Source organism: Myxocyprinus asiaticus, chromosome 50, assembly GCF_019703515.2.
Source record: "Myxocyprinus asiaticus isolate MX2 ecotype Aquarium Trade chromosome 50, UBuf_Myxa_2, whole genome shotgun sequence".
Lineage (NCBI taxonomy): Eukaryota > Metazoa > Chordata > Actinopteri > Cypriniformes > Catostomidae > Myxocyprinus > Myxocyprinus asiaticus.
In genome coordinates this window covers 5,277,499-5,298,978 of record NC_059393.1, presented here as the reverse complement: position 1 = coordinate 5,298,978, position 21,480 = coordinate 5,277,499, and the positions used below count along the sequence as shown (strand labels likewise).

General features: G+C 38.8%; 1 protein-coding gene across 10 annotated transcripts in view; it reads right to left on the bottom strand.

Moving 5' to 3' along the window:
* The window catches only part of LOC127438695 (TSC22 domain family protein 2-like), a 50,719-nt gene that overhangs the window by 14,030 nt on the left and 15,209 nt on the right, over positions 1 to 21,480 (bottom strand). The window contains exons 2-3 of one of the 10 annotated variants that reach the window (XR_007896797.1): positions 13,469 to 14,715; positions 242 to 10,845 (exon numbers count right to left, since the gene is read on the bottom strand). The exons of 1 other annotated variant lie outside the window; for it this stretch is intronic. Coding sequence is in view for 3 of the 9 variants with exons in the window: in XM_051694473.1 (XP_051550433.1) it covers positions 20,829 to 20,891 (63 nt within the window). In the remaining 6 variants the exon portion in view is untranslated. Of the gene's footprint in view, positions 1 to 241; positions 14,716 to 20,828; positions 20,892 to 21,480 lie in introns of those variants that run through there. 8 more of the 10 variants (XR_007896798.1, XR_007896799.1, XR_007896800.1 and 5 more) reach the window with 8 other exon arrangements.

Here is a 21,480-nt window from a genome sequence, read left to right as displayed (position 1 = left end):
TCATTGTACATTAAATATAGAACATGACACGCATTCACTGAATCAACATTAGCGAATATTTAATAGACATATTTATTGAAAACAATTGAATGAATAGTGCAGGATCAATGGAAAAACCCTAATAGCCTGTTCTAAATGGAAATCACCAAGTAAAAGTTACTTAACATATTAAAACAGTCAGGACATTGTTGAAAATAATTAACAGGTAGACTAAGCCAAATCTATGAGAGAGATGCAAAATGCGCTGAAAAGTTGCACGTATTTCACGACGTGCAGTCGTGCATTAACCACTGATCTAATATGACAGCTGTTCGGTAAAGAACATTAACCAATAACAGTTGCGATGTAAAAAAAATAAAATAAAAAAAAATAAAGTAGCTATAGGATAGAAAAAATAGGCCTGTGATGTAGCCTACAATAAACCTAATGTATTCTAAACATGCTGTGCACACAGAATAAAAGATAGTTTAACACGTTAAGCAGTCGGCACCTCGTTGAAAATAGCCTTCTTGATCAGCAGATTAAAAAAACTGCATACCTAGTCTAAAACAGTTATTTTCTAGGTTACTTACTCAAAAGCATACATTTTTTGATGAGTAAAATTAACCCGTCGACATGGTCCGGTGAAAGACTTGACTTGACTCACCTGAGGCGGCTATCCTTCGCTTGAAAAAGCCTGTGCAGTGTAAAAATAACATCCAAGCATGCACAGATGTAAAGAAGACTCAAATGTGAAAACATCCATAGGGACTTTCAGACATTTGGAAAGCCGATTCCCGCACCACCGAAGTGATTTCCTAACTACATTGCTGAGTTTACTTGTGTAGCAAGAGGACATTTTCCTGCGTGCGCCGCGAGTGAGAGAGGGAAGAAGCAGGCACAACCTGAGGTGAAATGAAACTTTGTATCTGCTCCAGATATCCTCTTTTTTAAATAATATTTGTATTATTAATTCTATTTAAAATATGTAACATTAATATGACAGTAATTTAAGTGCAGTCTCTGTAAAAATATAAAGCCAAACGTAAATGTGTAAAAAGTTATTATCAGTTTAATGGGGAAATATTAACCGACTAGTAATTCCAGTGTCGACTAGCAGCATCAGAACCGTTTAGTCGACTAGTCGACTAGTCTCGCACATCCCTATTTGTTATATTTACAAAGATTTGTGCTAATGTTCCCAGCATGCACCGGTGCATGAATAAGTAATGAGGTAGCATGATCTCACTGTTGTCCTGTCTTATAACACTGTCGTTGTTGTTGATTTTGTTGTCACATTTAGGTTTAGCAACTTGTTTTATTGTGCGTTGTGCCTCAGGTGCTGAGGTCTGTTTCTGCAGCTCACACACCTGCTGTCTAACTTTCCCTATGTTGTCCCTCAATTTGGAATGCCCAATTCCCACTACTTAGTAGGTCCTCGTGGTGGTGCGGTTACTCACCTCAATTTGGGTGGCAGAGGACAAGTCTCACTTGCCTCCGCTTCTGAGACAGTCAATCCGCACATCTTATCACGTGGCTCGTTGTGCATGACACTGCAGAGACTCCGCATGTGCTCATGCTAATCTCCGTGATCCATGCACAATTACCACGCGCGCCATTGAGAGCGAGAACCACTAATCGCAACCATGAGGAGGTTACCCCATGTGACTCTACCCTCCCTAGCAACCAGGCCAATTTGGATGCTTAAGAGACCTGGCTGGAGTCACTCAGCACACCCTTGATTCGAACTCACGACTCCAGGGGTGGTAGTCTGCGTCAATACTCGCAGAGCTTCCCAGGCCCCTGATTTAAGCGATTTATTAATGATATGATTTTATTTGAAAATGTTTGTCCTTTGGAGCTTGACAGACCACAGTAGCTATTCACTTAAAGTAAGGCAAATAAACCCTGTGAAGAATTTACCTTTTGGAAGAAATATGTCATACAGGTTTGGAGCAATATTAGGTTAAATAATGCCAGAATTTTCCTTTTTGGCTAAACTATTCTTTTAATACATAAATAACTTTATATATTCTTTTTTTTTCTACTGAAAATTAGTCATTGCATATTTGTTTGGTTGAAATTGCTTACTTGAATTTCTTCTAGATCATTAGGTGTGACATTATTATGTCTTAGAAGCCTTTATGAACCCAGTTTCATAAGTCCGTTAACTGACCCTTAGGTTTTGTACACAGACTGCAATTTTTATCAGTGATTCAGATTAAATTAAAGCCCCTTAAACTAGTCTTTAAAAGTCTTAAGTCAAAAGGAGGAGATAACTACAACCAATTCCAAAATATTTGCAATAATCCAAAATGGATTAAGTTGTCTATTGACTGTCTATTACTACTGGTCTTTAAGTAGACAGGGACATCAGAATGGAGACATGGGCAGTTCTGTAATGATACCTGCACATTAGCCTATATACAGATTATACATCAATTGACAAAAGAATCCTTGATATAAGTTTAGGTTGCTTATGCCGTATGTTGCAAGTAGCTATAAGTAGCCAGTAAACTGCAAGATGGAAGAATGGAACAATAATACAGGCAGTATAGACAGATGCTGACAACTCATGCAGTGCAAATTAGTAGATAGTTGAAGGGGTTAGTATAGATGAAGCAGGTGCTGCTTCATTTTGTGTTGTCGGCACCAAGGAATTGCAGTAGAACATGAGGTATGAAAGCAGCGGAAAAGCTGTGTTTGTTGCATGTAAATCGTTGAAGGTTTGTTGACAGTAACTGACATGTCAGTGTCTAATTACGCCATTCTCAGCAACCAGTTTTACCCACTTTGATGCGTGTGTATAACGTCAAATAGTGCATGCTGAGTGACAAAAAACCCCACTTGCATTCCATTCTGACTATTTCAGTGAAAATTTCTTCCTCCTTGCTGTATAAATGCCTAGGAAAAATGCCTAGGAAACTCAGTTCTGAGGAAAAATCTGAAACCAGTGACACATAAGGTCGAGGCAAAATTGTTTAGTCAATCAGGTCATTCCCAAAGTAATTCAAAAGATTTATACCTAAATTGCATCTTAAGATTTCCTTTACAATGAAGGGCTTACTAATTGTTACAATAAGAATAAAAGTTGCAAATGACAAGCAGCTTGCAACTCCTATGATGGTGTCTGTGTTTAATGACGGGGGTTCCCACATATCAGGAAAAGGTTAATATCTTTAGGAGTTAACGAGAGATTTTCTGGAAAGATGCCTCAGATAATTAACTTACAACTCGTGATTTGTGTGAAAGAAAATGTCTCCTTGTATGGAATTACTCTGAATTAGGTGACAATGACAGCAAAGTTGCTATTTTTAAGCTGTGCACTGTTAGAATTTCTCATGGTGGAACTACTGTTAAAACTTTTAAAACAACTAATATGATTACTCACCCTAAAGCTTGACATACCAAAGAATATGATGAGTTTCTTCAAGCTAGTGCTTCAGCCAAAACTGGGAATTTCTTCAGAATTCAGTTAATGTGAGTAAGGCCATGTACACACTTAATACGCTTTAGTTTGAAAACGCATTAATTTTGCTATGTTTATGCCTCTCATCCACACAGCGTTTTCCTCAACCAAAAACGAAGCATTTTGACAACGCTCTCCATTACCGGATACTTTGGAAAATGGATGATTCAAACTTTAACAGATGAGTGTGGATGTGGCATTAAGAAATTTAAAAAAAAATGTAAGAAACCTTACCAATATAGATGTGACGCCATGCGAGAAGCAGACATGTGAGCGACTGGCTCTGCGCACTTTGCTAGTTTTTTTATTATTTTCATGTTTAATTCAGTGAGATTTGATACACCCAGTTACATATTTGCTCTTTGAGGTAAACATGGTAAAGAAGTCAAAATCCTCAGACTCTGGAGACATTAAAAGACACTTACGTGCTCTTGCTGAAACCTCTGGCGGGCCTGCGGACCGGGGACTCAATTTGTATAGCACGTCGGGAGAAGATATTCAGCGTCAACTGTCCAACATCTCGGTGATGCTGACGAAGGTTGTTGCTGACTTGGAGGATCTCGCTGTAATACGTCGATCGATTACGGCGATGGAAACAAAATTCTCTGAGTTGGTCACAGGAGTGGCAGAAGCTGAGAGACGGATCGATTATCTGGAATCATCGGAAAGGGAATTATCCGCTAATCCGCCCACGTCAAAAACAGATTTGGAATCCATTTTGGAAAAATTGGAAGATCTCGAAAATATGAATCGAAGGAACAATATACGAATTGTTGGAATTCCTGAGCATGAAGAGGGCAGAGATATGTGAAATTCCTGGACGAGCTTTTCCCGAGTCTGCTCGACCTAACAGGCCATAAACTGGAACTCGAACGGGATCACAGAGACCTGGCTCGCAGATCTGCTGAGGGAGACAGGCCCAGATCAATTCTGGTCAAATTTCTGAGATCATCCAATAAAGAGCTTGTGTTACGCGAGGCGAGGAGCAAAGGAAAGCTTTCTTGGAAGAATCACAATATTTTCTTGTTCACAGACTTTGCGAATTCGACAAGAGAGAAACACGACTGGTTCAAGGAATGTAAGAAATTCTTACAACAACGGAATATCACTTTTGCACTGATGTTTCCGGCCAGACTGAGAACAGAAATGAAGGATGGTCGCAGGGTATTTATGTGTCCAAAGCAAGCACTGTCTTTTATAGAAACAATGGGTGAGTAAGCCATTTGGGGTTTTTCATGTAGCTCCAGAGTGGATTAACTCACTGTACTTACTCTGGCTGTCTAAGGAAACTGGGCACCATTTTTTGTTTCTTTTTGTGCTGGCTCTGTCTAGCGGATGGAGTTTGTTTTGTGGAATGACTCCTTCAAGAAACTTTTGCATGGACGGAAGATGGCTTTACACTGAAGTTCCCGGCCAGATTGAGAATGGATACTAAGAACGACTGCAAAATATCTTCATGCCTACACAAGGATGTCTTTTATAAAGTTGACAGACTAAGTAATTCATGGCGTATTTTTTTATGCAGCTTCCGAGTGAATCTGTCTCGCTCAATACACGCTTGACCATTCGAGAAACCGGGGCGCCTGTTCTGTTTTTTTGTTTTTTTGTGCTGGTTCCGCTTAGCGGCTGGAGCTTGTTTTGTTGAATAACACTCCTTCGGGACAGTTGTGTTTGAATCTGTTCGTTCTTTGTGCTTATGCCTCCTGTTGTTGGAGTGTATTTTTGTGGAATATTTTAATGACATTAGAATGATTACGTCATCTGCCGAACTCATAACAACTGGCTCACTGAACACTTGTCTGTCTGTCCAAGGAAACTGAACGGCTTTATATCAGCTGGAATTTGTTTTGTGGAGGAACACACCTTCGAGTCAGTTCTGTGAATGAATCTATGTTCTTTGTGTTTATTCTGCCTATTGGCTCTGGTCTGTTTTACAAAGTATTTTCTGTTATGTAATTTTGCCTTACAAAGGAGAAGAAGAACCGGACTTGAGCAATCTGATGGCAAAGTTGTCGCGGGGGCTCTCGTATGCGTACATGGACCTTTTGAGTTTAGAGGGATTGACGCCGGTTGGCGCTGTAGTGCGTGGGGTTAATGCGCATGTTTGTTTTTTTTTCTGTTTGTTTGGTTCGGGGGGGAGTTCGGGGTTTGATTGTTGCAATAATGTTGGAATGTGGTCTGTATAATCTTGTTTTTGACACACGATTTATTTTTTCTATTATACCAATATGTCAAATGTTAATATGAGTGGATTGTCTCTCTCCACATGGAATGTGAATGGGTTGGGGCACCCCATAAAAAGAAGGAAAGTTATTTATTTTCTTAAACATAAGAAATATGATATAGTGTTTCTTCAAGAAACGCATCTTTCCCAGCAGGAAGACGATATGGGATGGACATGTTTTCTTTAGTGCTGGCTCATGTAAGAGTAGGGGAGTCATTATACTGATAAATAAACATCTACAATTCAAATGTCTCAAACAGATTAAAGATAAATTAGGAAGAGTCATTATTGTTTTAGCAGAAATTCAGGGGCAAAGTCTTATTTTGGCTAATATTTACGCACCTAACAATGATGATCAGGGCTTTTTTATAGATCTTGAAGGGATGTTGCAAGCCACTGGCACTCCTCATGATATAATATTGGGAGGAGACTTTAATCTTTTGATGGACTCTTTCAGTCCTTGATCATAGTGAAGCAAAAATGTGTAAGCCCCCTAGAGCAAAATTGATGCTTCACAGGATGTGTAAAAATCTTGGTCTTGCAGATATTTGGAGACTTTTGAACCCATCTGGTAGAGACTATACATTTTTTTCATCAGTCCGTAAGATTTATTCTATAATACATTTTTTTATATATATCTAAGTCCCTCATTTCATCTGTTGTTGATTCCTCAATTGGAAACATCTTAGTCTCAGATCACACTCTGGTGAGTTTAGAGGTGTTGCCACATATGGAGAAAAAGAAATCATATAGTTGGTGCTATAATGTATCCCTTTTGCAAAATCCTGATTTCCAACAAATGTTAAAGACTGAAATCAATGTTTATATGGAGACCAACTGGTCCTCAGTATCCTCTGTGGGCATGGCTTGGGAGACACTTAAGCCAGTTCTTAGGGGTCGGATCATACAATATGACTCATTCACCAAAAAATCCAATGCACATGAACTCGTGGAGTTGGAAAGGAATATTAAAAGTGCTGAGGCAGAGCTGAAGCGCCGAATGTCATCTGATGGCCTCAGAGAATTGACTCGTTTGAAATACAGATATAATATTATTTTATCGCGGAAGGTGGAGTTTTGGTTATTCAGGGCAAGACAGTCATACTTTGAGTCGGGTGACAAAGCAGGGAAGCTTTTGGCTATATATATAAAGCAGATAGAGTCTTTTTCTATCATTCCCTCAGTGAAATCTGCTGGTGGTGACATTTTTACCTCGGCCATTGATATTAATAATGCTTTTAAAGTGTTCTATCTTGATCTCTATAGTTCCACGTCTTCGTCTACTTATGAAGATATTAGAAATTTTGTGGAACCATTAGAACCCCTAAATTGATGACTGAGCAAAAAAATTCTCTTGATTCTGAGACAACCTTGGAGGAGCTTGATGAGGTAATTAAGGCTCCAGGGCCAGATGGTTTTGCCGCTGAATTTTGTAGATCTTATGTTACAGAACTGGCTTCCACTTTTACTAGAAGTTTATACGGAATCATTAAAGAATGGAAAACTCCCACCAACCATGACACAAGCCCGGATCAGTCTGATTCTTAAAAAAGACAAAGATCCAAGCAAGAGTAAGAGTTACCGTCCAATTTCCCTGATCCTGTTAGATGTAAAAATGTTGTCAAAAATTTTGGCTAACCGATTAAGTTATGACATCTCTTATACATATAGATCAAGTGGGGTTTATTTGAGCCGTAGCTCTTCTGACAACATTAGGTGTTTCATCAATATCATGTGGTCAGTAGCGATAGATCAGACTCTGGTCGCTGCCATCTCACTTGACGCTGAAATGGCGTTTGATATGGTAGAATGGGATTATTATTTTAAGATTTTGGAAATGTATGGGTTCGGGAGTACATTTATTGGTTGGATTAAGTTACTTTATAGACACCCTGTAGCAGCAGTACAAACGAATGGATTAATTTCATATTATTAATTTCAACCAGCAGGGTTGCCCTCTTTCCCCATTATTGTTCTGTCTTGCTCTAGAACCATTAGCAGCCGCGATAAGAAAGGAGGAGGATTTTCCAGGGGTGATGGCGGGAGGTGTGGCGCATAAGCTTTTGCTTTACACAGATTATATTTTATTATTTGTCTCCGACCCCACTAGATCTCTGCCTTGCCTCCACAGAATGATCAATTCCTTCTCTAAATGTTCAGGATACAGAGTTAATTGGTCTAAAACCGAAGCTCTGGCTCTGACAGCGTTCTGCCCGGTAACGGCTTTTCAGCCGGGCGCCTTTCAGTGGCCCAAACAGGGCATTAAGTATTTGGTTATTTTATTCCCAGCAAATTTATGTGATTTAGTCAGGGTTAATTTTGACCCTTTAATAAAAAAGTTTTCGAGTGATGTGGAAAGATGGGCTTCATTACATTTGTCTATGATTGGGAAGGTTAATGTTATAAAAATTAATTGTATTCCAAAATTTAACTACCTATTACAGTCTCTCGCCATTGAAGTTCCCCTCTTTTATTTTAAACAATTTGATAGTATTTCTAAATCTTTTATCTGGAATAGTAAGTGCCCTCGAATGCATTCTAACAAGTAACACAGACCAATTGACAAAGGTGGGTTAGGTTTCCCCAAAATATTGTTTTACTATTATGCTTTTGGTCTCAGACATTTGGTGCATTGGTCACTTGCACCTGAAAGAGCTCCTCCCTGGCTCTTCATTGAACAGGAGGTCCTTGCCCCTATCTTGCCATTGCAATGTCTTTCTACCAAGCTGCCAGGAGAAGTAAAGACACATCCCGTTATCTCTCACATGCAGTTAGTGTGGACAAAAGTTTCCCACCTGAATGTTGCCGCAAGTATTTGGTTAAACCCTAAATTGTGTATTAACAAGTCCCCTTTTTGCTGGACCGAATGGATTGAGAAAGGAGTTGCTACGCTGGGTGACCTGTATGAAAATGGAGCACTGAGATCCTTTGAAAATATTACAGAGCGGTTTGGGATTCCCAGATCTCAATTCTTCGGGTACTTACAGCTGTGCCATCTACTTTGTACCATCTTTGGGTGTAGTACGCAGCCCCCTAAAGCTGCAGACACTCTTGAGATGGTACTAGCGGCTTTTGGAAGGGGTCAATAGGCTTCAGCGTACTATTCCTGGCTAATTCAGAGTCTAGGGGATGGGGTTTTGACATCTCTATGGGAGAAAGACTTGAATTTAGTATTGGAGGATGAAGAATGGGGTAGGATTTAAAAAATGTCAAGTCTATGTGTAGGGATGCAAGGATGCGCCTCATTCAATTTAAGATTCTGCATCATTTTTATTGGACTCCCTCTAGATTGCATAGGCTTGGTCTTAAAGATACACCCACCTGTTGGTGATGCCAGTCAGAGGATGGGGACATAGCCCACGTTTTTTGGTACTGTACTAAGATTCAAGAGTTTTGGTCGAGGGTTCAGAGTTATGTCTGTGAGATCCTGGGCACTCAGATTTCTTTCTGCCCAAGACTTAGTATTTTGGGTGATGGGGCGGGGGTTAATTTAGGGAATACACATATTAAAAACTGGTCCTTACCAGTGTGATGTCCTGTCCTTTTTTTACTACTAACTACTAATTACATATTCTACAGTGTAATTAGATTGCTGTACTAATTACTCTGTCTGAAAAGTAATTGCATTACTTTCTAAAACCCTTATCAACCTTGATCAGATGAAAAATACAAGGATAGACATGAAACTGTTCTTTTAATTCTTTCAAATAAATAATATAAAATCAAATAAATTATGAACTGGCCAAAGAATTTAAGGGGGCAGCAAATTAGAAAACATATTTTAACATTAGACATTAAACTTCAATTTTAAATTCACTATGGTTTTATATAGAACTGTTCTATAGTCTATAAAGTATTTAACACAATTACATCATAAGTAACTGTAATTAAATTACTGAAAAATTCATAGTAATCCCTTACTTTTTTCAATGAAAAAGTCATTTAATTACAGTAATTAATTACTTAGTAATGCATTACGCCCAACACTTGTTGTGATTCAATTTATGTTTAGAAAGATTCATAATTGTTTTCTAAAATATGCTGAAGACACTATTGTTGGGAAGTCCGATACATTGTAGGGAATCGGGTTTGTACGGATGGTTTGTTTTATGAAACCATTTCAAAAAACGACTCATAACCGTGTCGTCACTCAATTTTAGAAGTTCAAAGTCAGTATTTTACTTTTCATTTTGCTGTTTATCAATATTTTCACTACGCCAGCCTAAATATACTGGTCAAATGTTTATTGTTCCAGCATTATTGATAATATTAAGAACATCAGTAAACAACAAGAACAGTTGCCAAAATTAATAATAACATTAACTATTAGGCTAATAATATTAACTATTCCCATTTTATTAACAATATTGTGCCCTTCTTACAGATTTTCCTCAGCATTGGGTGATCAACCAACGCTTTGCGAATTGGTTCATTCAAGCCGTTAAATAAAATCGGTTCAAAAGAATGAATCACTACTCTGGAATACACAAATGTAAATGGAGAGACAATTAGCACTATTGGGGAACATTGACAAAACAATAAAAAAAAATTATTACATTCACTGGTTCAAAAACTGCATTTTGGATAATAAATGAATGTTTGAAACAAAAAAGAGAATATTTATGAGACTGTAAGAAGATTCAGTCTTTACTGAACATACTAAAATAAACAAGAAAATAAAGTATATACTTTGCTCAAATAGATAAACACAATTATGAACAATGACAGCAGCAACCGAACTCAGCAGAATGAACTTTCTTGGTTTTCAGTAAGGTATGTTTTGGGTGGCGTTGCACACCAGTGGCTACACGACTGGTACTGTCCCATAGATGCCTTGTTGGAAACAAGTTAATCTTATTGCTTAAGCTCCCAATCAGAGTCATGAGCGATTCCTCCCCAACACCTATTTTCTGTAAACAAGTCCAGACTCTTGAGAGACGCTGCAAATTCATTCGCCGAGCTGTTGCATAATGTTCTTGGTCGACACACAGCTGGCCACACAACAGATGGCCTAGAATCAATGACCTCCTACCGCTGGACTGGAGTCATGTGGGCTGCTGCGATTCATATGGATCACCCAGTGTGTTGCCTCCATCCATGTGCATTCCCCAACAGACGCCTCCTGCTGTTTGGCAGGGTGCAATTCTAGCTTGGTTTAAAAGCTTATCTAAACCTGCAAACAATGGTTTTCCAGAAAATGAGGATGGAATTACAGTGTGCATTTCATTTTAATAGTAATGTCATAAAACCAATAATAATTCTGGCATTTTAAATAGCAAAATCGTGTTAGTTTAGGAATGATAAACTAAAGCTGTGTTAAATCTTTCAAATGTTAGTGGAATAAGCTGCCAAACACCAAGACAAACATTCAAAGACCACAGAGACTTTTGCTTTGTGCAAAAAATCATTTCTATGTCTAGTTGGTAATAAGGCACCACAAACAAAAATGTTGCAGCATATTTTTACACTTCCAAGACAATGTATAGGGGCATAGAAAAGAAAAAAAAGAGTTGCCCCCAATCATTAACAGCACTGATAATGAGTGCGCTTTCACGTACACCAATCACTGATAACTACCAAAAATCAGTTTATTCAGAAAATCTGACAAGAACCACATTTACACAAGATTTTAAATGAAAGATTATTCTCTGCTTTTGATGTCAAAACGTAAGCAGTCATCTGCACAACACTCGCACACATTTGATAAGCTGGTCTGAAGGCAGGTAAAGGTGTTTACATGCAGAGCAAAACTGTGGTAATGGGCAAAAATCTACATGTGGCGATTGGTTTTTAGCTTAAATTGTTTATGGCCTAAACCCCATAAAAGATTTAGGCATAATCGGAATTAGATCATGCATGTAACTGTGCTCACTGTTGATATTCATCTAATGACTGTCTCACAACTGTAATCCTATAATTGATTTAATCTGATTTAATCTTTAATCTATAATTGATTAATTCTTTTGACTATCACATGGTGCAACAGCCCATAACCTTATTGCCAGCTGTCAACACTGCCAAGCAGTCAAATGGAAAAAGTTGAAAATGAAACATAATTGCCACCAAGAGGAGGGGCCAAGGACGGATTAAGAACTGAGAGGCCCATGGGCCGGTACACCATGGAGGCCCCCCATGACGTATCATGTGACTACGTTCACTTTTATGCGCTACAGGATGCTTGCCAGATTTGGTTGGATTTTTCAAATTGACGTAAGAAAAGTTTGGAGAAATAACTTGCACGGCCTGTTAAATGTACTTTTTTAATTAAGAACCGATCCAAAATCATGCGTTATTAATAGGGATGTGCATGGTATTCAAATACCAAAATCACTATTCGGTTATTCTGTACGTGTTTAGAGGTCTTCAACCTGATCTGAGTCCAACGGTACCCGACAAACCTACAGGTTTTGGACCAGGTTCGGGTCAGTTTTTCAAGTAGGCTATAGGGCGAGTTAGGGGCTGTTCACACGTGCAGAGGCCATGTAAACACACACTAGACGAACGTCTTTGATCACTGTGCCACAACTCACTGTAAAGTTTAAGAGAACTTTAATATTTATAAACGCATCTCAAGACACCTGTGCTCTGTTTTACAATTCGTTGTGCAGGACCATTGCATTTTTTTAGACACTGTTAATTTAAAAATAATTTCAATATTTATTAATGCATCTCGAGACACCTGTGTTCTATTTCACCATTTGTTGCAATGCATCAAGCTTTTTCAGTGCTGGTGTCACAAATCGACATTCTGATGAAGTTCAGGTTGGAAAGAGAACTTAATGTGACTGTTACACATGATTCAGATTGTTTTTCACCTGACAAAGTTTCAGCGCTTAATAAACGATGAGCCAATGATTTTGACCCCTTTTGCTCTGGTGTGTAGACAATAATTACACAAGTTAAATGCTGAATCATTTAAAAATCAAATCATCCCAAAGAAGTCCAATAATTCATAGCGTTCTCTGCCTCATGGAAAGTGAACCTGCCCGGGCAGAATTACGCATTTTCCATTTATTAAGAAGAGGCCTACTATATTGCAGGTTTATGTTGAGATAATTTTTGTTCGACTTGTGATTGTGTTCGAAATGTGATTTTATCATTTGAAGATCTATGTATTGTGCTATTTAGGCTCATAGCTCACTGTGCTCTTTATTCCCTGATATCTGAGATAGCGTTTGACGGATCCATGGCAATAAACGTTCTTTATTCCCGAGTCCCAACTACCGACAAATAACACAATAACAATTTCTGAACTCTTGTGGTTAATCAATTATTACAAAAGGTACCATGCACATATTTAGGGTATTAAGGCACCTTTCTCTTTATCATTAAACATTAAATGCATGCAGGACTTAAACATTTTAAAGTCCTCTATACTGTTGCATGAATTCTGTCCCTGGGAAGGGCTCTTATGTAAGTTTTTTTTCATTATTATCAACCCAACATCTAAAAAGTACCACAGCTTTGACTCAGGTCCAGAAGAAAGTAAGCTGCATTAAGAAATCAGAGAAGATGTGAGAATTCCCTGTTTCAAACTTAAACTACCATTTTTAAGCAGCATACATTTGCTAATAAATATCACTAAAAAATTGGATTTACAATGCTGGGGGAGAAGGGAGGGTTACTTCAAAACTGTAATCCAAAAAGTACTAATTAATTTCTAATTTTAAAAAAATACTGTATGTAATAAATAACTGTAGCAGGTAAAGGATAGGCAAGGAGGAGTCAGGAAACGGCTGAACAAGCAACAAACTTTTAATGCATAAATGAACTTAAACAAAAATAAACAGACACACATGCAACGCGGTCGCATGCGTCTCTCTCTCTCTCTTGAACCAGTGCATCACGGCCCGGCCACGCCCTCCTTCTCGTCACACTCTTCCCCCGCCAGATTCAGGCCGAGGCACCACCGGTCTGACTAACTCCCCCTCCCACTCCAGCCGGTGGTCCACCCCGCCTCCTGCGAACCTGGGGGAGAGATGAGGGGTGAGGGAAAGGGCGAGTGGAGACACACACAGAGAGAGAGAGAGAGAGAGAGGAGAGAGAGAGAGAGAAGAGCTTGCTCGCCAGCTCCTAAACGTGCTGTCGCCCGGCCCTCAACCGCTCTTCCGCCCTCTGGCGGACGCCAGCTCACTCCTCCCCCGGTGGACAGCAGCGAGTCCTCCGGCCCCTGGCGGACGGAACCGCTTTTCCCCTTCTCAGCAGACGGCCGCGGTTTCTCCGGCTCTCGGTGGCTGGCAGCGACCCCTCTGTCCCCAGGCAGACGGCTGTGGCTGCTACCCTGGCGGATGGCAGCAGCAAGGACTCCGCAACATCGCATCCCTCCCCCCTCCCGGGTTTCTGCACCACTGTAGCAGGTAAAGGAGGAGGCGGGAACTGGCTGAACAATCAACATAAACTTTTAATGTATAAATTAACTTAAACAATGAACTTAAACATAAACAGACATATGTGCAACGCGGCCGCGTACGTCTCTCTCTATCTCTCTATCTCTCTCTCTCTCTCGAATCGGCACCTCTGGCTGCACCTTATCTCGCTCTCCCGCAGATCAGCACTGGCCGTGCTCATTTACGGCCACGCCCTCCTCATCGTCACAGTAATCTAATAAAAAAATAACTGAAAATAACGTAATATAATTAATTTGTTACTTTTGGATTACATTAAGGTCAAATAAAATAAGACGAGACAAGCAATATCAACTAGTAGAAAGTAATGGGGGTCTGGGTAGGTCAGTGAGCAAAGACGCTGACTACCACCCCTGCAGTCGTGAGTTCGAATCCAGCGATTTCGAAGGGTGTGCTGAGTGACACCTGCCAGGCTTCCTATCAACCGATTGGCCCAGTTGCTAGGTTTGGCAGAGTCAGAGGGTTACCTTCCTTAGGGATCGTCTTATGGTGGTTCTCGCTCTCTGTGGGGCGTGAGCCTCCACACGCATGTGTCTCCATGGTAACATGCTCAGCAGGTCATATGATGAGCGGGCTGACTGTCTCAGATGCGGAGGCAACTGAGATTTGTCCTCCGGCACCCTGATTGAGGTGAGTAACTGTGACACCATGAGGAATTAGACAGCATTGGGGAGAAAAAGGGAAGAAAAAAAGAGAAAATAATGACAAAGTTTCCACAACATTAAAGCATCTTTTGCAGTAAAAGCTGTGGGCAGTACAGAGGGTGGGCACAATTCCATGAAACGCCAAGACGGGCGAGAGAGACAGGAGCTGCACCCTATGCTAAACCTACAGAACAACGCTGTACTAGATGGTTGCCTATACTGTAGTTTATGCCAGGTCCCACCAATGGTGGTAGTACTATATTTCATTACACATTAAAAATTGGAATCCCAAAATGATCACACAGGAAATTGACATGTTGCTTCCGAAAGTTCATGTACCCTATAATCGACCTCGTTCAACCAAATTATTGACAAGCGCTATCCCCATCAGACATTTTTGCATCATTTCAAATGCATTTGCTTTTCCCTGTGGTGCTACTGACAGGGTGTTGAGCGAGCAGCTTTAGAGACACGCGTTCTGGTCCCATGGGAGCCAGGAAGCAATCGTGTTCACATAAACAATGGTGAGTAATGGTAACATTTTTACAACACTGACAGTTAGGTTTAGGGTTAGGGAGTAGAGTTAATAAAATATGCATTTCTGCTGGCTGTTTTACATTATTTACAACTAAAAATACAACTCGCTTTTGGCGCCACTCTTGCTTGCTAGTAATCCCCATTTTTATAGACTGTATGGTAATCAGATTGTGTATTTGTAACTGCAACGGAATACAGTTAGCTTTTTGTACCCTGATTACGCAAGGGTCTTCCAAGTATTCCATTACTCCCCAAACTTGGCCCAAATTTGTACACAAAGATGTTAAGATGCATTTAAACATAACATTCTGAATAAGCAGCTCTGCTATGCTTCAGTAAAAATATGTCCACACCTGCATCTTAGATCTATTTTAAGTCACACCAGCAGATCTTCTTCTGAAAAGCTATGGAAACTTCACCAGGAAGTAGGTTCACAATGCTTCCTCTGTTGTTTTGTTGATCTTTAAGCATCAGTTACCTAATGACTTGTTGCGGGTCAATTTCAAACCAAAACGAAAGGATGCAAGGCTTATTTAGCAAACACGTACATGTGACATTTATTTTAGAATAATTACACATTCCTTTTTTTGAACTAGAACATCTTTTTAAATCAGGTTCATATTCTGGCAAGCGGTTAACAGTGTGCTTAATTTAGTTAGTCACTGCAGTCTCCTAAAACATTAATGGAAAAACATCAGCTAAATTCAATTAAACCATCAAAGTCAACTGATTTCGTAATCTGAATTTCCAAGGAAACCTTTAAACAGAGATAGGATGGTTGGGTGGGTGGGAAACATGTAGATCACTTAAAGGAATAGTTCAATAGTTGAGGTCATAATATCTCTCCACTGCCTGTTTTATCTCTCCAAAAATGTAAATTCTGTCATCATCTACTCACCCCTCATGTTATATAGAACCTGTTTGATTTTCTTTCTTCCGCAAATCACACAAAGAGAGTGTCCAGTGGCTGTCAAGCTCCAAAAAAGGGGAGCAAAATGCACTATAAATGGTAGCCCATATTCCCAGTCTTCTGGAAACATGCAATATTTTTATTTGAAGAAGAGACATCTTCAGCTTTTTATATAGTGGAATTATGGAACAGATAAGACTCTTCAATTTAACTAAAATAATCTGTACAATTAATCAAAATTCTACAAATAAACTTACAAAAATTTATATTGATGTCAAACAAAAACATTTTGAGTCCTAAATATGTTACTAATAGCCCAGAAGCATTTGGATAGAGATTCAAGATTAGGATAATGGTTTTACTAGTCAAATAATACGAATGGCAAGTTTTGCCCTTCTGTAAAGACATCTGTCCCATTAACACTGTCAGAGAAATAAATAGCTTAAATGTGTGTTTCTCAGTCCTAAACACCGGACAATCAACATGCATAAAAACATGCAAAAATAACTTTCCCATTTATCCATTCCAATTTTGCTCATGCTGTCTCAAAGGCTTAAGTGCAGCAACCACTATTAACCTACAGTTGCTGTTAGATTTTGTATGGTTTACATATGTAATTTTTACATTTTAAGGTAACTACAGTTCATCTAACCTCTCAGCATCTGCAGGCATCCAATGTAGCTATGCTGCACAGGTGAGAAAAATCCAAATAAATTTGACATACTTGTATGCGGACTTATCTCTGAATTCTAAGGACTAGTTTATTTCAGGGCAAGGCTTTGAAGAGTGTCAATTGTTGAACATTGAGCCTCAGGGGGGACAGGAGTGAACATGTTGCAAATATCAGAAATCTGCTCTAACACTGAAATGAACACCATCCTGCTTTACACCAGAGTAATAGCTATGAGTCACACAGAAAAGATAAATCATTTTGGCTCACTGTCAGTACAATCCTCCCATTGTCCAAGAGCTACTGAAATTTCAAATCATAATCAAATATCAATGTGCCTTATATAAACAAGTACGTGATTTACATTTTCACATAAGCCTTTTGCAATTAACCCTCGTGTTGTGTTCTGGTCATTTTGACACGGAGGATATTCGTTTGCCTGAAAATGCTAGTTAATGTTATCCTATTGGACTAAAACTTACTGACTTTGCTCACACAGGGTATCACAACTTCCCAAAACATTTTTGATAATTTTTGAATGGGGCGGGGGGGTTCATCTTGTTACACTTTTGTTGTTCCTGGTCACATATGACCGGCCAATCAAAAATTGCTTATAAATCTCTCATTATGCTTTATTATTACCAAATATTGGATTAATCTTTTTGCCAACTTGTTTTCTCTCAATTAGCACAGGTTTTGCATTTCTTTTTGGAACTTATTCATCATAGGCCTCATTGACCTGAGCTTATGCACCTCCATTTTTAGGTGAAAAAAGCATTATTTGTGGATAATTTTGGCAATATTAAAACATTCTGTACTATTTATCACACTAGTGTGCTTTAATGTTTAACCAGAATGTTTATTTTGAAATGCTTTTATTTTGTACAAAATGGCACAAAGAATGCGTGTGCATGTGTGTGCGCACAGGTCCGAGGCCTTTATGTTTGCAAGCACACACGCACATATGTGAACATGAATATGATGAACATGCTCCTGAACACTCAATTTTTCTCTTTATTTTTGATCTCCCCCATTCATTTTCAATGGCCAGTCATTTTTGAACGGGAACACCACAAGTGTGACTTTGTGCCATTTTGTACAAAATAAAAGCATTTCAAAACAAACTTCCTGGTTAAATATTAAAGCACACTAGTGTGATAAATAGTACAGAATGTTTTAATATTTTATTTAATATTGCCAAAATTATCCACAAATAATGCTTGTTCACTCAAAAATGGAGGTGCATAAGCTCAGGTCAGTGAGGCCTTCGATCAATAAGTTCCAAAATGAAAAACAAAACCTGTGCTAATTGAAAGAAAACAAGTTGGCAAAAAGATCTCATGCAAACATACAGTACATGATTTCAATAACTGAATTAGGATGCAATTCAAGGAGTAACTTTACCATGTGTGATTGTATATTTGTCCCTTCGGGACTTGGAAAGTACAGTTGAAGTCAGAAGTTTACATACACCTTAGCCAAATACATTTAAACTCAGTTTTTCACAATTCCTGACATTTAATCGTAGAAAACATTCCCTGTCTTAGGTCACTTAGGATCACTACTTTACTTTAAGAATGTAAAATGTCAGAATAATAGTAGAAAGAATGATTCATTTCAGCTTTTATTTCTTTCATCACATTCCCAGTGGGTCAGAAGTTTACATGCAATTTGGTAGCATTGCCTTTAAATTGTTTAACTTGGGTCAAACGTTTTGGGTAGCCTTCCACAAGCTTCTCATGATAAGTTGCTGGAATTTTGGCCCATTCCTCCAGACAGAACTGGTGTAACTGAGTCAGGTTTATAGGCCCCCTTGCTCGCACATGCTTTTTCAGTTCTGCCCGCAAATGTTCTTTTGGATTGAGGTCAGGGCTTTGTGTTGGCCACTCCAATACCTTGACTTTGTTGTCCTTAAGCCATTTTGCCACAACTCTGGAGTTATGCTTGGAGTCATTGTCCATTTGGAAGACCCATTTGCGACCAAGCTTTAACTTCATGGCTGATGTCTTGAGATATTGCTTCAATATATACACATCATTTTCCTTCCTCATGATGCCATCTATTTTGTGAAGTGCACCAGTTCCTCCTGCAGCAAAGCACCCCCACAACTTGATGCTGCCGCCCCCATGCTTCACGGTTGGGATGGTGTTCTTCGGCTTGCAAGCCTCATCCTTTTTCCTCCAAACATAACGATGGTCATTAAGGCCATTTTAGTTTCATCAGATGAGAGGAACTTTCTCCAAAAATTAAGTTCTTTGTCCCCATGTGCACTTGCAAACTGTTGTCTGGCTTTTTTATGGCGGTTTTGGAGCATTGGCTTCTTTGTTGTTGAGCAGCCTTTCAGGTTATGTCGATATAGGACTCATTTTACTGTGGATATAGATAGTTGTCTACCTGTTTCCTCCAGCATCTTCACAAGGTCCTTTGCTGTTGTTCTGGGATTTGCACTTTTTGCACCAAACTACGTTCATCTCTAGGAAACAGAATGCATCTCCTTCCTGAGTGGTATGATGGCTGCGTGGTCCCATGGTGTTTATAATTGTGTACTATTGTTTGTACAGATGAACGTGGTACCTTCAGGTGTTTGGAAATTGCTCCCAAGGGTGAACCAGACTTGTGGAGGTCCACAATTTTTTTCTGAGGTCTTGGCTGATTTATTTTGATTTTCCCATGATGTCAAGCAAAGAGGCACTGAGTTTGAAGGTAGGCCTTAAAATATATCCACAGGTACACCTCCAATTCAGTACACTTCCAATCAGAAGCTAATTGGCTAATTGTCTAAAGGCTTGACATCATTTTCTGGAATTATCCAAGCTGCTTAAAGGTACAGTTAACTTAGTGTATGTAAACTTCTGACCCACTGGAATTGTGATATAGTCATGCACAAAGTAGATTTGCCAAAACTATAGTTTGCTAATATTAAATCTGTGGAGTGGTTAAAAAATTGGTTTTAATGACTTCAACCTAAGTGTATGTAAACTTCTGACTTCAACTGTATATGTTTATGAACAGCTTTAGTTAAAGATTTAATCAATAAACACAGACCATTATTCATGCACTTTCGTATTTCATATGTCATTTATGTCTAGAACCAAAAACACTTAAAGCAAGATTATCACACAGGAAATCAACATGTTAATTAGTTAATGTACCCTGAAGTTAACCCAATTCAGATGAACTACTGACAAGCGGCATCTCACATCAGACATTTTTGCATACATTCCAACTTTTAAAAACATTCTAGCGCTACTGAGCAAGTTTCAAGACACGGTTTCTGATCTTATGGGAACTCGGAAGTAATCACGTTAACATTAACTATGATTCAGAAGTTGCATATTCATTTTAAAATTACATTATTATTCCACTGATGATTAAGTTTAGGGTTGGGGTTTGAGTTTGAGTTAAGAAGAAGGGGTAATAAAATATGCATTGTTTAGGTGCCACTCTGTGGACGTTTCAACTGAAACTCAAACTCACACATGCCAATACGTTCAACAACATTTCCAGCTTGGCCACTGGGGGCAGTGATTTGAATTTCGGTAAGCACAGACCAACTTCAGCAGCAGAACATTCGACCAACTGTTGCCGAATTCACAGTGAGATAAGTCTGGTCATTTATGTGTATTTCAATTGATGTGGTATAACAACATATGACATATGTGAAAATCTCTGGACCAGATCAGTGCAACAACTATGTAAATGAAGGCATCTGTTGACCGATGAGAATTTCAGAAGCAGGGAACAGCTGTACTTCCAAAATTTGATGTATTCCCTTGTGCTATCAATGCTGGCTCCATCCACAACCGCATAACACATATAATGCATTCTAACCATCAAACAAGCTTTCTTTTTTCAACAATTTTCAAGAGTGTTACTTGTTACAGATGTCAGACACTTGAGTCTAATATCCACTTCCATAAATGCCATGCTCACTTCATGCACACTCACGACTACCATGAGAGCAAAATAATACACACACAGTGATCATACCCATCACTGATAACCTTTGATCTGCAGTTTGGGAAAGCTTGATAGAAAGCAGTAGAGGGGTTCCTTGGAGACCAACAAAACAAGAAAAGAAATAAGACAGAAAAAGATCACCAACAGTGCTTGAGGCAATTTAAACTGTTTCCTCAACATACAGTGGAGTTCACAAGCTTATATTTTGCATTTTTCTAATTGAATAAAGTGTCTTTCAACAAATTATATTATCAGCAAAACAATTTCAGTGAAAAGTTGAATAAAAGGTTTAACATGAATTTCAAAATTGTTGCATTTTGTATGTCTGCTCTTTAATGACAGCTACAGAAGAGATGGTCCACTTATCTTTATTTATTGGTGATTTCTGAGGAACAAATGTGCAATTTTAGCCATTTAACATTTAATTTAAAAGTCATTAGGACTAAACTGCAAATTATTAGATATCTGTCTGTGTAATTATTAAGAACAGAACATTTTCAATCTTTTAACAGATTTTAATCTATATAAATTCATAACAAACAAGCACTGTGTCTGAGCACTGCTTGTCTTTCAGCATTTCTGTGCATTCATATGCAACTACAGTGCATTCATAAAGTATTCAGACCCCTTCATTTTTTCACGTTTTATGTTGCAGTCTTATGCTAAAATGTTTTAAATTATT